This window comes from Apostichopus japonicus, chromosome 2 (assembly GCF_037975245.1).
Source record: "Apostichopus japonicus isolate 1M-3 chromosome 2, ASM3797524v1, whole genome shotgun sequence".
Taxonomy (NCBI): domain Eukaryota; kingdom Metazoa; phylum Echinodermata; class Holothuroidea; order Aspidochirotida; family Stichopodidae; genus Apostichopus; species Apostichopus japonicus.
The window spans coordinates 9,026,676-9,043,732 of NC_092562.1; the positions used below are offsets into that span (position 1 = coordinate 9,026,676).

General features: G+C 41.7%; 1 protein-coding gene across 2 annotated transcripts in view; it reads right to left on the reverse strand.

Moving 5' to 3' along the window:
- Positions 1-1,892: 1,892 nt before the first annotated feature.
- LOC139977009 (uncharacterized) overlaps positions 1,893-17,057 on the reverse strand; it is a 33,963-nt gene continuing 18,798 nt past the window's right edge. The window contains exons 3-6 of one of the 2 annotated variants that reach the window (XM_071985963.1): positions 6,663-15,275; positions 5,962-6,195; positions 4,875-4,928; positions 1,893-2,142 (exon numbers count right to left, since the gene is read on the reverse strand). In XM_071985963.1, the coding sequence (XP_071842064.1) occupies positions 2,098-2,142; positions 4,875-4,928; positions 5,962-6,195; positions 6,663-15,275 (8,946 nt within the window). In that variant the 3' untranslated portion in view covers positions 1,893-2,097. Of the gene's footprint in view, positions 2,143-4,874; positions 4,929-5,961; positions 6,196-6,662; positions 15,333-17,057 lie in introns of both variants that reach the window. The other variant, XM_071985954.1, reaches the window with a different exon arrangement.

A 17,057-nucleotide genomic window follows, 5' to 3' on the forward strand; every position in this document is an offset into this window, starting at 1 on the left:
TACACTTTTAAGGACAAACAACTGATCACCTTATTGTCAGTTAAACCTTTATCAGTCCAAGGGCGGCGGAACCGGGGGGCACAGGGGGCACGTGCCCCCCCACTTTTCCTCAGGTTAAAAATGTGCCCTTTTTCTACATAAAAATTGAGGTGTCTCAAGTCAGCAAGAGGCCAGGGAACCAGAATGAACACTCGGGAAGGGCCGTTTCCGGCCATCCGAGGGGTTTGTAAAACCAAAAATTTTCTTGTACGCTCCGCGCCAACCGACGGTGGCGCTCCGCTCAGATAGTCGTGCATACAACTTTGCAAATCCTGGCTACGCCCCTGACTTTTAATGAATTTCTGTGGATCAAACTCAAAGCTATTTCGAATGGAAAAAAATTGTTAAGATATTAACAAGAAATAAACTCTAATTCGGAAGATTCCTACATTAGCAACTAGCATGATTTCACCTCATCTTGTCTCAATAGAAAACTTGTTCCTTGTTTCCCAATTTGCACATTGGATATTGCAGGGGGGGGGGGCGTTGATGGAGTAATGTGTACACGCAAATAAGATAATACAGTAAGAGTTATAAAGGGTACTAAATATAAGGCTACATCAGTCCAATCGAATTTCTGCAAAGTGCCCTTTGATGTCGGTGCCCCCCCAGATTAAAAGTGCTTCCGCCGCCCTTGAAAATATATATACAATTTAATTTTCTCATTTCAGTTTGTAAGGGACCAGACTCAAAAAGTTATCTTACTTCTGGTCCCACTGCCTCAATGCTATACCTATGTATGAAAAATGTACATCATAGTGATTTAATGACAGAAATAATTGAAGAAAAAAATGTGCGCCCACCACTGTCCCATCCACTCTCCAAGATAATAACAAAACTACTTAAAGATCTGGTTTATTGGCTCCAATTATAGCACGCTATAGGCAGGAAAGTTTCGTGATTACGTAATCGACCAGCCACGGTCTAAATCGACGTCAGGCTTTACAATTAGCCAGCATGGCTTCTTCACACCTTTAGGCTCTTTGTGTAAACGCTGTGTGGAAATATGTTCATGTCTACAGTGTAGTTAATCATACAGCGTTAACACAAAGACCCTCATACAAAAACAAAATATGTGGCAGGCGTTGCAGATTAATTGTTAAAAAGAGGTCACTTTACGACCAAGGCAGGTCGATTGCATCATCTCAAGAAACTTTTCCATAACAGCGTGCTATAGTTGGGGTCTATACAGCAGACCTTTAAGTGGTGTAGAATAGTTTTGTATCTGTTTTATTAGATCAGTCATATTCCTCATGATTGGTTAATATCATTGTCCTATCATGCAAATAAAAAAAACCTGATAGTCAAGCCTAATAAAAACCTGCTTGCTTATTTATTCTTCTTTCCAGGGGTTGATAGGGTATAGCATTTAGTTTTGGAAATCATATCCTATACAACTATATTTACTGCACTGTTTAGAAATACCTTAAAGCTCTTTTTGACTGTTCAAAGCATCTGTTACAATCAGTACAAGGATATTTTTGACAGAAACTTTATAACAATATCATATTTTTCAAACATTGAAGGATATGTGAATGCATAATACAATACAGAGGACCTCTATCATTTCACCCACGCTAATTTTGAAGAATTACGACTGATGTTTTACCGATGACCAACAATGTTGAACCCACAGATTTGCTTTAAGAAGGAAAAAAAAAACACCTTAAGAAGACAGACTGATATTAAATTACTTTATCAATATTTTTTGATAATTATCTCCAACTCACTAAATCTTTAATGTGTCCTACTCACCATTAGCATTAATTGTTTTTCCTTATTGTAAAACTTTTTAAAAGAAATATCAAAAGAAAATCAACACAACACAAAACACAACGATACTCACTGTAAAATTAGTTACTCCTTTAATATATTTCACATTTTGATATTTCAATTTCAAATTTTAATTTCAATGATACATTTTTCGTCAAATATTGCTTGTAAATTGCTTTTAAATATTGCTTTTGCTAAATTTTCAAATTTCCCATAAATATACATGTTAGTGTTTCATAATTTTTCGTTTCAATGATAAAGAAGTAAAAGAATGAAATAGAATGATCAGTCCGAGTCACTTTCCTTGCCTCGATTGTCCGGCTCGACTTTCTTTAGGAGGACAAAGATAGAGAGAAGAGAGGAAGAGAAGAGAGAAAGGAGTATAGGAGAGATGCAGAAAGAAGATGAAGAAAGAAGATGAAAATAAGCCGTGTCATAATATCAAACTTTCCATTGAATATGCATCAGTATTTATATTTGCTGCACCCAGTTGGGACATTTTTTTCCATACTGTAGTGTCATGTCCTGCTTCAGAGCACTCGTATTGTCAGTTCGAGCAGTATGAATATCATGTTTCTATCAGTTCTGTCAATACCAGTGCTTTGAAGCATGGTAGTGGAGTACAGTTTAGAGAGGTATTAGCATTAGGAAATTGTCCCAACTGGCTGGTATCCTGTGTTTTTCTCTTGTGTTTGGTTCTCCTAAAATTTTACTTTCCTTCTTTTCTCGGTTATAAATAATTGTGAGAACAAAATAGAGTGAACAAGACAGAGTGAGATTGTAAAAGGGGATAATATGAAACTTGCCTATACCGTCAATTTTATGAGAACGAATATATATTGCTTCTGCAAACTATGATAGAGTAAGCAGAAAGAAAATTGGAAGTGCCTTATTACAAGACATTCATAATGAGTGAAACACTGTGACGTCCTTGCCACTACATCATTACAATAAAATTTACCTGAGTACATGAGACGACTTATTATCACAAAGAGGAATACAATTAGTTCTGATATATACAATATATTGCACAATAGCCCTATTTTGGTGCCTGAGAGAGTTTCACTGGTAAGGTGCAACTTGTAATAACCCAGTGTTGAGGAATATACTTTTAATACTTAGAAAGTAACATTACTTATTTACTATTCAAAGCAGCAGGTTGCATTTTTGCAGAAAAATTTCTCATGATCAAAAACACCTACAGAGAACTATTTTTGTGTTAAGACATTAGCTTTCAGGTTCACAGCAGTAGTACCCAACCTAGACTACTTCTGCATATCTGGCTAAGTATCAGCTGATTACAAGGTTGGAGGATGGGAAAAGCATTTTACAGAACATTGCTATTACAGCCTTGAGTGAATCTAGTGAGAGGATTACATGGAACATTGGAAGGACAGGCAACCTACTGCCTTAGCAGAACATTATATAGTACAAGAGCTGCAATTAATGTAGGAATGAAACATCACATTCAGGTAGCATAGTATCGCTAAATGGTAAAATAACTAGCTTCAATAAAACTCTGAGAAAAACTTTCTCTATTCCAAGGAAATTTCCTTCATCATGACAAAAAAAAAGGAAATAAATCACCAACACCCCCATTATGTTTCTTTTACTTTGAAAAAAAAATCTGCAGTCAAACCAGCTGTTATTATTATAACCTATCCTTATATATACATACAATACCAACTGTGTGCATATCATTCATATTTGGCCATTGTAGGATGACATCTGATGTCTTTTCCATCTAAATCATGGATGATGCTTTAAAATGCTCTTGTTTGTTTCAGCATATTAGCATATAACCATAAGTGATGACGTGAGTGATCTTTGAAGGTTTACTTTACTTAGGACTTTACATTTTGACTACACAGTTCTCATCATTTACAACTTATCAAATTGTGCTACTAATACATCATATATATTTGATAATTATCTGTAAGAAAGACTAAGTATGTAATTACACTTCATACAGTCCACTATTTACAATATATATACCATTTATAAAGCTATTGTTGAAAACTGAATGCATAAATTTGCTATTTCCTTGGTAAGATATAATAGACATAAAAAACTGAAAGTATATACAGAATATTAAAGTTGCATACATACATTACCATGGCAACTAATGGAGATAAAGATCAATTGACCCCAGAATGAGCTAAATTTGCAATGCCTGTATAAAATTAGCCAAGTTAGCCAATATGCCTCACATTACTCTCCCTCTTCATTGAAAACCAGTAACACTTTCTTAAAAGAAACTGGTAATTGGTCACCATTTCATGAACCTTGTAAATTGACATTTCTACACCTCCTCCCCACTTTGCCCCTTCCCCTGCCCACCTTGGCCCCTTCCACTTTGAGTGTCTACTTTGATCTATCAAACTCAAACTTAAAAGCTTTGGAATGAAGGCAGTTCTGCTGTTAAGCAAATTGTTTTGCGACAATCTACTGATTTCACAGATTGTGACCTGAGGCAGCGGTCTTAGATGTGCAATTTGATTCATTCACCTATAAGCAGTGCAAAATTTGCAATGTGGTAAAAATTCATCAAACTGTTCTCACATTAAATCAATAAATTATGTTATCTACATGATTATCTAACTCTGTGAACATCCAAGACAGAATACAATGGCCAGGCTACGTTCCACTTCATCGTCCAAACAAATAAAATCATGATAAGCATAATTGTCAAGAATAATCTTCTCCTGAGTGAATGTATTGAATTTCTTGTTTTACTTTGGTCGTAAATCATCACTGTCACAAGAATAGGCCTTCCTTCAACTCATTAAAAAATTCTCTCAAAGAAGCTAGGTTCTGCTAAATGTGAATAATATTTCTCCTTGAAAAGTTGAAAACATCTTCCAACGAAAGGATCATCCAGACAGACTCAAAAAGGCGACTTGAGACCAATGAGGTAGGCTTTGACTGATTACCCCAAAACACACCCAAATGTGATGTAGTATGAGCCTATAATATAAGCTAGAAATAACAAGAAGCAGGTTTTCATCAGACTGTACTTCATCAGGACAACTCCAACACTGCTTCATGGTGCTGATACCAACCTTGTCATACTCTGCCCAGTCTGGTAGAGGTACTCTTGGTGGTACCACCTCAGTCTATGAATTAGAGAAAAACACCACAGATGAAAAGCAACATAGGAGTGATGACTCACAGGTATGCAAAAAGATGTGAGAATGGATGTGGCAAAACTAATTGATAGCAAGATATATATTATATTTAATTTACCGTTTCAACCAAAGTGCAGCTCATACTGTGACACCTACTCTAAAATCAGTGGCGGAGCATCCATACAGTCAGGGGGGGGGGGGTGGATGCCCCCCCTGACGGACTCAAATGGACTGCTGGCTCCCTTTTCAGCTTTTTACCACTTTTTACTTATTCACAATTACTTACTTTCTTATTGCGCTCTCATCTACCTATTGACATTTGTCACATATTGTTGGCGATGATTATACCTATTTATTCTTCGATTATCTGGAAATTAGCAAGGCCTAGGAAAGGGTAATTTCCGGCTATCTATAAAGTATCTTTACTCAAAAAATTTCTGTTCGCTCCATGCCAACCTGTGGCGCTCTGCTTAGATAGTGTCGAAAGCACCCCTACAATGCCCCTGTTGACCAATACCCCTAGCTCCGCCACTGTCTAAAATGGTGTACCAATGAAATGAAGTGGGGGAGGGGTGGAGACAGTAGAGGAAGGGGGATATTAATAGTTCCTAGACTCAATGTCACTGTTTGTTACTGTTCCAATAGGGATCTTACAATGTCAGAGATGTCGTTTTGCTGACAGCATAAAGAAGCTTGGAGCTGCCTATGTAATTTCAGAAAATACTTATAAGGTACTAAATACAGAAGGCTCTTAGGAAAGCTACAATGAGTAACAAGAAGACCACTACACCACGCAATATCAATCCACAAAATTACTTCAGGGTTTGTGAAAATATAACACGATGGAACACACTGTTAAACAGAGACAGCTTCTATCTGAGAATTGAAAATATCTGTTTTCATCCCATATGCAGTGATAGTTTACCAAGCTTGATCCATAATTCTTTAACAGGGCCAGCAAGACTGCACTGATATCATGTTAATAATGTGGTGAAAAATTTAAAGAGATCATGTAACTTACTGTATTATACAGTGGTTTCTTTATCTCAGGTCCCCAGGGCAATTTAAACTCAAAGTCGCTGTCGAAATTTAGGATGATATTACAGGGGGCGTCATCTGGTCCAAGAAAGTATGCCATAATTTCAGCTGCTGAGGAAGGTTTTGGTGATTTCCTGCCTTTTTTCTCTGTTTCTGATGAAGGTTTCTCTGCCCCAGCTGCTGTTGCTCCAGTTGCTTCCTCGGTGATCTTGCTGACCTACAGTGCAAGAACACCAAAATGAATCGAAAGAAAGAAGCAATAAAAGCCAGTAATATGAAGAACACATGCTTGTGACACCTAATCTAAACAATTAGTACCATCCTAACCCCTAACCTGTATAGACCAAAAGAAATGATGGGGGTATTAAGACTCTCTAGACTCACATTCAAAGCTCATTACTGTTCAACAGAGCTACAAAAGTATCAGACACATTGTTCTTTTACTGATAAAACTGCAATTGTGATTTGTCATATTTTGAATTAACAGCAAATACTCACAATTTATGATCACATTCTTACAAGAACTGCACAATTGATCAATTTTAAACAAAAAGTTCCCACCATGCAAAATGAGGTAAGTTTATAGACCCTTTTGTCACCAATTTTTTCTAAAAAAAGGTAAAATCATGTCAGAAAGTATATGAAAAAAAAAACATTATGGTAGTAGTACAGTGTTCAACATACCTTGGCCTTTTTCTTCTTTGCCTTTCTCCTAGCTGCCTGGGTACAATCTGAAGGGAATTGATCTTCATCCTCATCTAATGGTGTTGCATGGTTTGCTGCAGTCATCTGCTTCCTTTTCTTCAGCCGTTTAACCTTTGACCTGACTGCCGTGTCTCTTTCACTCTCGGAGGAACTATCCTCATAATCACGCCTATCACATCGCTGCCTGTTGTATTGTCCAGTGCTCATCATTCTAACTTTAGGCCGGACAGCTGGACCTTCTTGATCCTTTTGCATCTGATCTTCTCTCTTATCACTGGTTGTTGTGACTTTGTGCTGTCTCGAGGCACAAGAAGCTACATTCTTCCGCATCCCATTGTTGGCAGGAGCAGGCGTGGTGGTTGATGCTATGTGACTTGTGAATTGTGACTGGCTTGTACCAGAGGCATAACATGTCTTTCTCTTGTGAACATTGTTATCAGTAAGAGCTGGATTACATTTCACTGGCTTTGAGGTTGGGGCAGTACGGGTAGGCATTGTGGCCTTCTGCGTCTTATTGCTAGTAGGTGTAGCAGCTAACAGTTTAGTGGCTGCAGCTTTTGGTTTGCTGGTAACAAAGGCATAAGATGGTACCTTTCTCTGCTCCACACAGTTATGAGATGCTGGCCTTCTAACCAAGGGCTTTAAGGTTGTGGCCTTTTGTGGAATGGCAGAGGCAGTAGTAAGCTGTGTCAGTTTTATCATCTTTCTGGAAGCAGGTGTGGCAGCTTTGGTAGTGCTGGATTTTATCTTGCTGGTCAAAGAGGCATCACAGTGAGCAGGTGCTGGTTTTCTTAACAATGGCGTTGAGGTTGTGGCATATGGTTGGATGACAGAGGTAGTGGTGGGTATTGCAGTTTTCTTCATGTCAGCAAACACATTATTTACTCTGGCTTTTGGCTTGCTAGTAACAGAGGCATAAGATGTTACTTTCTTTTGCTCATCATTGTTAGCAAATGCTGGCTTTGTGATTGGAGCCTTTGGTTGGCTGGCAGATGCAGTGGTAGGCATTGCTGTTTTCTCCATCCTGTCAGTAGCAGGTGCAGTAGCTAACACTTGATTTTCTGCAGCTTTAGGCTTGCCAGTCATGGAGGCGGCATAAGATGATACTTTCTTCTGCTCATCATTGTTAGCAGGTGCTGGCTTTGGGATTGGAGCCTTTGGTTGGCTGGCAGATGCAGTGGTAGGCATTGCTGTTTTCTCCAACTTGTCAGTAGCAGGTGCAGTAGCTAACACATTACCTTCTGAAGCTTTAGGCTTGCCAGTCGTGGAGGCATAAGATGTTACTTTCTTTTGCTCATCATTGTTAGCAAATGCTGGCTTTGTGATTGGAGCCTTTGGTTGGCTGGCAGATGCAGTGGTAGGGATTGCTGTTTTCTTCAACTTGTCAGTAGCAGGTGCAGTAGCTAACACTTGATTTTCTGCAGCTTTAGGCTTGCCAGTCATGGAGGCATAAGATGATACTTTCTTCTGCTCATCATTGTTAGCAGGTGCTGGCTTTGGGATTGGAGCCTTTGGTTGGCTGGCAGATGCAGTGGTAGGCTTTGCTGTTTTCTCCAACTTGTCAGTAGCAGGTGCAGTAGCTAACACATTACCTTCTGAAGCTTTAGGCTTGCCAGTCGTGGAGGCATAAGTTGTTACTTTCTTCTGCTCATCATTGTTAGCAGGTGCTGGCTTTGTGATTGTAGCCTTTGGTTGGCTGACAGAGGCAGTGGTAGGCATTGCATGTTCCTGCATCTCCTTGTTGTTGGTAGAAGATTTAGCAGCTAACACATTAATCACACTGGCATTTGGCTTGCTAGTAACAGAGGCATAAGATGTTACTTTCTTCTGCTCATCACTGTTAACAGTTGCTGGCTTTGTGATTGGAGCCTTTGGTTGGCTGGCAGAGACAGGGTTTGTTGCTTGTTTCATCTTTTTAATAGCAGGAATAGCAGCTAACACTTTAGCATCTGTGGCGTTAGGCATGCTAGTTACAGAGGTATAAGATGTTACTATCTTTTGCTGGTTACTGTGAACAAGTGCTGGCTTTGTCTTTGAGGCCTTTGGTTGGCTGGCAGAGGTAGGCATTTCATGTTTCTTCATGTCCTTGTTTTTGGTAGAAGATGTAGTAGCTACCACATTAGACACTCTGGCTCTTGGCTTGCTTGTAACAGAGGCATAAGATGTTTCTTTCATTTGCTTATCACAGTGAGCAGGTGCTGGCTTTGCTTCCAAGGGCTTTGTGGTTGGGGCCTTTGGTTGGCTGACAGAGGCAGTGGTTGGCATTGCATGTTTCTTCATGTCCTTATTGTTGGTAGAAGATGTAGCAGCTAACACATTAATCACACTGGCTTTCGGCTTGCTAGTAACCGAGGCATAAGTTGTTACTTTCTTCTGCTTCTCACTGCTAGCAGGTGTTGGTTTTGCTTCCAAGGGCTTTGTGGTTAAGGCCTCTGGTTGGCCGACAGAGGCAGTGGTAGGCATTACATGTTTCTTCATATCCTTGTTGTTGGTAGAAGATGTAGCAGCTAACGAATTAGACACTCTGGCATTTGGCTTGCTAGTAACAGAGGCATAAGTTGTTACTTTCTTCTGCTTCTCACTGCTAGCAGGTGTTGGTTTTGCTTCCAATGACTTTGTGGTTGGCGCCTTTGGTTGGCTGGCAGAGGTGGTGGTAGGCATCTGCTTGTTGTTGGTAGAAGATGTAGCAGCTAACACATTAATCACACTGGCATTTGGCTTGCTAGTAACAGAGGCATAAGTTGTTACTTTCTTCTGCTTCTCACTGCTAGCAGGTGTTGGTTTTGCTTCCAATGACTTTGTGGTTGGTGCCTCTGGTTGGCTGGCAGAGGTGGTGGTAGGCATCTGCTTGTTGTTGGTAGAAGATGTAGCAGCTAACACATTACTCACACTGGCTTTGGGCTTGCTAGTAACAGAGGCATAAGTTGTTACTTTCTTCTGCTTCTCACTGCTAGCAGGTGTTGGTTTTGCTTCCAATGACTTTGTGGTTGGGGCCTTTGGTTGGCTGGCAGAGGTGGTGGTAGGCATCTGCTTGTTGTTGGTAGAAGATGTAGCAGCTAACACATTAATCACACTTGCTTTTGGCTTGCTAGTAACAGAGGCATAAGTTGTTACTTTCTTCTGCTTCTCACTGCTAGCAGGTGTTGGTTTTGCTTCCAATGACTTTGTGGTTGGCACCTTTGGTTGGCTGGCAGAGGTTGTGGTAGGCATCTGCTTGTTGTTGGTAGAAGATGTAGCAGCTAACACATTAATCACACTGGCTTTCGGCTTGCTAGTAACCGAGGCATAAGTTGTTACTTTCTTCTGCTTCTCACTGCTAGCAGGTGTTGGTTTTGCTTCCAAGGGCTTTGTGGTTAAGGCCTCTGGTTGGCCGACAGAGGCAGTGGTAGGCATTACATGTTTCTTCATATCCTTGTTGTTGGTAGAAGATGTAGCAGCTAACGAATTAGACACTCTGGCATTTGGCTTGCTAGTAACAGAGGCATAAGTTGTTACTTTCTTCTGCTTCTCACTGCTAGCAGGTGTTGGTTTTGCTTCCAATGACTTTGTGGTTGGTGCCTTTGGTTGGCTGGCAGAGGTGGTGGTAGGCATCTGCTTGTTGTTGGTAGAAGATGTAGCAGCTAACACATTAATCACACTGGCTTTCGGCTTGCTAGTAACAGAGGCATAAGTTGTTACTTTCTTCTGCTTCTCACTGCTAGCAGGTGTTGGTTTTGCTTCCAATGACTTTGTGGTTGGTGCCTTTGGTTGGCTGGCAGAGGTGGTGGTAGGCATCTGCTTGTTGTTGGTAGAAGATGTAGCAGCTAACACATTACTCACACTGGCTTTCCGCTTGCTAGTAATAGAGGCATAAGTTGTTACTTTCTTCTGCTTCTCACTGCTAGCAGGTGTTGGTTTTGCTTCCAATGACTTTGTGGTTGGCGCCTTTGGTTGGCTGGCAGAGGTGGTGGTAGGCATCTGCTTGTTGTTGGTAGAAGATGTAGCAGCTAACACATTAATCACACTGGCTTTCGGCTTGCTAGCAACAGAGGCATAAGTTGTTACTTTCTTCTGCTTCTCACTGCTAGCAGGTGTTGGTTTTGCTTCCAAGGGCTTTGTGGTTAAGGCCTCTGGTTGGCCGACAGAGGCAGTGGTAGGCATTACATGTTTCATCATATCCTTGTTGTTGGTAGAAGATGTAGCAGCTAACAAATTAGACACTCTGGCATTTGGCTTGCTAGTAACAGAGGCATAAGATGTTACTTTCTTTTGCTCCAAACTGTAAGCAGATGCTGGCGTTGTGATTGGAGCATTTTGTTGGCCGGCAGTGGTAGGCTTTGCTGTTTTCACCATCTTGTCAGTAGCAGGTGTAGTACCAAACACATTACCTTCTGTGGCTTTAGGCTTGCCAGTAACAGAGGCATAAGATGTTACTTTCATTTGCTCATCAATGTTAACAAGCGCTGATTTTGGGATTGGATTATTTGGTTGGCTGTCTGAGGGAGTGGTAGGCATTGCATGTTTCTGCATCTGCTTGTTGTTGGTAGAAGATGTAGCAGCTAACACATTAGTCACACTGGCTTTAGACTTGCTAGTAACAGAGGCATAAGTTGTTACTTTCTTTTGCTCCAAACTGTGAGCAGGTGCTGGCTTTGTGATTGTAGAATTTTGTTGGCTGGCAGAAGCAGGCTTTGTTGTTTTCTCCATCTTGTCGGTAGCAGGTGCACTGGCTATGACTTTAGCTGTTGAGGCTTTGGGCTTGCTAGTAACAGAGGCATAAGATATTACTTTCTTTTGCTCCAAACTGTGAGCAGGTGCTGGCTTTGCGATTGCAGCATTTTGTTGGCTGGCAGAAGCAGGCTTTGTTGTTTTCTCCATCTTGTCGGTAGCAGGTGCACTGGCTATGACTTTAGCTGTTGAGGCTTTAGGCTGGCTAGTAACAAAGGCATAAGATCTAACTTTCTTTTGCTCATTACTGTTAAAAATTGTTGGATTTGTTTCCAATAGCTTTGTGGTTTGAGCCTTTGGTTGGCTGGCAGATGCAGTGGTAGGCTTTGCTGTTTTCTCCAACTTGTCAGTAGCAGGTGCAGTAGCTACCACATTACCTTCTGAAGCTTTAGGCTTGCCAGTCATGGAGGCAGAAGATGATACTTTCTTCTGCTCATCATTGTTAGCAGGTGCTGGCTTTGGGATTGGAGCTGTTGGTTGGCTGACAGATGCAGTGGTAGGAATTGCTGTTTTCTCCAACTTTAGCAGAGCAGGTGCAGTAGCTAACACTAGAGCTTCTGCAGCTTTAGGCTTACCAGTGGTGGCGGCATAAGATGATACTTTCTTCTGCTCAGCATTGTTAGCAGGTGCTGGCTTTGGGATTGTAGCCTTTGGTTGACTGGCAGATGCAGTGGTAGGCATTGCTGTTTTCTCCAACTTGTCAGTAGCAGGTGCGGTAGCTAGCACATTACCTTCTGAAGCTTTAGGCTTGCCAGTCATGGAGGCAGAAGATACTTTCTTCTGCTCATCATTGTTAGCAGGTGCTGGCTTTGTGATTGGAGCCTTGGGTTGGCTGGCAGATGCAGTGGTAGGCATTTCTGTTTTCTCCATCTTGTCAGTAGCAGGTGCAGTAGCTAGCACTTTACCTTCTGAAGCTTTAGGCTTACCAGTGGTGGCGGCATAAGATGATACTTTTTTCTGCTCATCATTGTTAGCAGGTGCTGGCTTTGGGATTGGAGCCTTTGGTTGGCTGGCAGATGCAGTGGTAGGCATTGCTGTTTTCTCCAACTTGTCAGTAGCAGGTGCAGTAGCTAACACATTACCTTCTGAAGCTTTAGGCTTGCCAGTCATGGAGGCATAAGATGATACTTTCTTCTGCTCATCATTGTTAGCAGGTGCTGGCTTTGGGATTGGAGCTGTTGGTTGGCTGGCAGATGCAGTGGTAGGCTTTGCTGTTTTCTCCAACTTTAGCGGAGCAGGTGCAGTAGCTAACACTAGAGCTTCTGCAGCTTTAGGCTTAACAGTGGTGGCGGCAAAAGATGATACTTTTTTCTGCTCATCATTGTTAGCAGGTGCTGGCTTTGGGATTGTAGCCTTTGGTTGGCTGGCAGATGCAGTGGTAGGCATTGCTGTTTTCTCCAACTTGTCAGTAGCAGGTGCAGTAGCTAGCACATTACCTTCTGAAGCTTTAGGCTTACCAGTGGTGGCGGCATAAGATGATACTTTCTTCTGCTCATCATTGTTAGCAGGTGCTGGCTTTGGGATTGGAGCCTTTGGTTGGCTGGCAGATGCAGTGGTAGGCATTGCTGTTTTCTCCAACTTGTCAGTAGCAGGTGCAGTAGCTAACACATTACCTTCTGAAGCTTTAGGCTTGCCAGTCATGGAGGCATAAGATGATACTTTCTTGTGCTCATCATTGTTAGCAGGTGCTGGCTTTGGGATTGGAGCCTTTGGTTGGCTGGCAGATGCAGTGGTAGGCTTTGCTGTTTTCTCCAACTTTAGCGGAGCAGGTGCAGTAGCTAACACTAGAGCTTCTGCAGCTTTAGGCTTACCAGTGGTGGCGGCAAAAGATGATACTTTTTTCTGCTCATCATTGTTAGCAGGTGCTGGCTTTGGGATTGTAGCCTTTGGTTGGCTGGCAGATGCAGTGGTAGGCATTGCTGTTTTCTCCAACTTGTCAGTAGCAGGTGCAGTAGCTAGCACATTACCTTCTGAAGCTTTAGGCTTACCAGTGGTGGCGGCATAAGATGATACTTTTTTCTGCTCATCATTGTTAGCAGGTGCTGGCTTTGGGATTGGAGCCTTTGGTTGGCTGGCAGATGCAGTGGAAGGCATTGCTGTTTTCTCCAACTTGTCAGTAGCAGGTGCAGTAGCTAACACATTACCTTCTGAAGCTTTAGGCTTGCCAGTCATGGAGGCATAGGATGATACTTTCTTGTGCTCATCATTGTTAGCAGATGCTGGCTTTGTGATTGGAGCCTTGGGTTCGCTGGCAGATGCAGTGGTAGGCATTGCTGTTTTCTCCATCTTGTCAGTAGCAGGTGCAGTAGCTAACACTAGAGCTTCTGCAGCTTTAGGCTTACCAGTGGTGGCGGCATAAGATGATACTTTCTTCTGCTCATCATTGTTAGCAGGTGCTGGCTTTGGGATTGGAGCCTTGCGTTGGCTGGCAGATGCAGTGGTAGGCATTTCTGTTTTCTCCATCTTGTCAGTAGCAGGTGCAGTAGCTAACACTTGAGCTTCTGCAGCTTTAGGCTTAACAGTGGTGGCGGCATAAGATGATACTTTTTTCTGCTCATCATTGTTAGCAGGTGCTGGCTTTGGGATTGCAGCCTTTGGTTGGCTGGCAGATGCAGTGGTAGGCATTGCTGTTTTCTCCAACTTGTCAGTAGCAGGTGCAGTAGCTAGCACATTACCTTCTGAAGCTTTAGGCTTACCAGTGGTGGCGGCATAAGATGATACTTTTTTCTGCTCATCATTGTTAGCAGGTGCTGGCTTTGGGATTGGAGCCTTTGGTTGGCTGGCAGATGCAGTGGAAGGCATTGCTGTTTTCTCCAACTTGTCAGTAGCAGGTGCAGTAGCTAACACATTACCTTCTGAAGCTTTAGGCTTGCCAGTCATGGAGGCATAAGATGATACTTTCTTGTGCTCATCATTGTTAGCAGATGCTGGCTTTGTGATTGGAGCCTTGGGTTCGCTGGCAGATGCAGTGGTAGGCATTGCTGTTTTCTCCATCTTGTCAGCAGCAGGTGCAGTAGCTAACACTAGAGCTTCTGCAGCTTTAGGCTTACCAGTGGTGGCGGCATAAGATGATACTTTTTTCTGCTCATCATTGTTAGCAGGTGCTGGCTTTGGGATTGGAGCCGTTGGTTGGCTGGCAGATGCAGTGGTAGGCATTGCTGTTTTCTCCAACTTGCCAGTAGCAGGTGCAGTAGCTAACACTAGAGCTTCTGCAGCTTTAGGCTTACCAGTGGTGGCGGCATAAGATGATACTTTTTTCTGCTCATCATTGTTAGCAGGTGCTGGCTTTGGAATTGGAGCCTTGGGTTGGCTGGCAGATGCAGTGGTAGGCATTGCTGTTTTCTCCAACTTGTCAGTAGCAGGTGCAGTAGCTAGCACATTACCTTCTGAAGCTTTAGGCTTGCCAGTCATGGAGGCATAAGATGTTACTTTCTTTTGCTCATCATTGTTAGCAGATGCTGGCTTTGTGATTGGAGCCTTGGGTTGGCTGGCAGATGCAGTGGTAGGCTTTGCTGTTTTCTCCATCATGTCGGTAGCAGGTGCAGTAGATAACACTTGAGCCTCTGCAGCTTTCGGCTTGCCAGTCATGGATGCATAAGATGTTACTTTATTTTCATCCCTGTTAGCAGGTGCTGACTCTGATTCCAATGTCCTTGTGGTTGGGACCTCTGGTTGGCTTGTAGGGGTAGTGGTAGGATGTGGTTCCACTGTGGCAGTAGATGTTACTTTTGTCTGCAGCTGACTGTTTGTGGGTGCTGGTTTTGTTCCAGGTTGCTTGGTAGTTGCAGTGTTTGATTGGTGTGCAGAGGCAGTGATAGGATGGGTCACTCTCTCCATTGCAGAAGGCATTGTGTTTACTTGCATCGCTGTGTCGGCAGAGGGATGCTGCAAAGGAAAATGGTTTGTTGTAGTCATTGGCTGGCGGGTTACAGATGATTCATGCTAAATGTGAAAGAAACAGAAACTTAGTCATAGTGGATGTCACATTGCATCAATTAAATGACATTTCATGGAGGAAATTAATTTTTACTTCTGAAATGAGGAACAAATTTGGAGTATCATTTATCTAAAATATAAATTTGGGTAAACAGGTCAGGTAAATTCAGCTTACAGATGCAAATTGTCAAAATGCTGTGCAAATAAAGAAAAAACTTCATTGTGGTGAGTGTAAATGCGCTCACACGATGTGTTGTTTGTATATTGTTACGAAGTGTGCGTCATGTAAAGTTGCAGTGCAACTGCGCGTGTGTATGTTTGTGCGAGTGTGCATGCATGCGTGAGTAAGTGTTTGAAATTTGTTGTTTTCGTTGGTTCTGTCTTTACGGTCTTTTACCGTAATTTGAGTTCAGTCGATATCAAGAACGTATTGAAGCAAGAAGTACTTCCAGTGTTAAACCAAAGATTTTATGTAAGTTGTGTTTTTATTGATATATCATTGTATATTTGTTGCATACATGATTATTTATACTGTATGATTTGGATTATGTATTTATTCTTCAATAATTGACTTATTCATTAATCGATTTCCTGAAATTTTTTTTTTGATTTCCTGTTTTTATTTATTTAGTTACCAGACTGACAGATTGACAGATTAGCAGATTAACAGATTAACAGATTACCAGATATATGTTACCAGATATCATAGCTAATAAACCACGAATCGACTCAACATTACAACTGCGTTGAATAATCTTTGGATTACAGGAATACGGAATAAAGAAATCTTTATTGATTTACAGTAAATAAAATCTATAATTGAAGATGCCAACAGGCGAGGCCCTTACGATGAAGACGCTGTTAATACGGCGCAGGAATAAGAAGGGGACCTTGACTAGAGCAATTAATTCCATTTCTACTCTCATTAGAGAGGACGCAGGAATAGACTCTGTGAAGGAACTCTTAGAGAAAGCGAATACAAATTTAGAAGCAACAGAAGAGGCCCATCAAGCTGTGATTGAAAAGCTTTTGGAGGAAGATAAGTTTATTTTGGCCGAAGAATGGATGGCGGACGTAGTCAGCAAGTTCATCGCCGTAAAGATCGAAGTCGAGAGGTATGTAGACCTAAGCAGAAACGGGCCCGAGAGGATCTCAGAAGCTCCCGAAGGCGACGAGGAAAAGAGGTTAACCGACAAAGATGATAACAGTATTTTTACTAAGAATAGTAACGTTAGTCATTGTGTTAGCTCTAAGGAAGTTAATGATATTACCGATGGTAATAATAGTAACGTAGACATGAAGAATGGTGAAGGTCTTCCACATTAAAGTTCAAATAGGTATAGTTCTAGTTGTAATTCCAACTATGTATTCGGGTTTAACGAACTCAAATTGGCATTAGAGTTACCGAACGCTGAGGTATTTGAGTTTAATGGAGACCCCACAGATTATTGGTACTTCATAACCAATTTCGAAATTAACATGGCAAGTAAATTGAGCGGTGATGCCACACGTTTGCAGTATTTGCTGCAGCTATGTAAAGGTAAAGTGCGTTTCTGCATCGAAAGTTGCGGGCTTCTAGGAGATGAAGGTTATGAAAGCGAAGGCAATTTTGAAATGTCAATTTGGTCAACCGCATCTGATTCTGAATTCTTTGATGAGTAAATTGGTTAGTCGCAAATCGATTAAGGCTAATGGGGGAGAAAGCTTGTGGAAGCTCATATCCGAAATTCA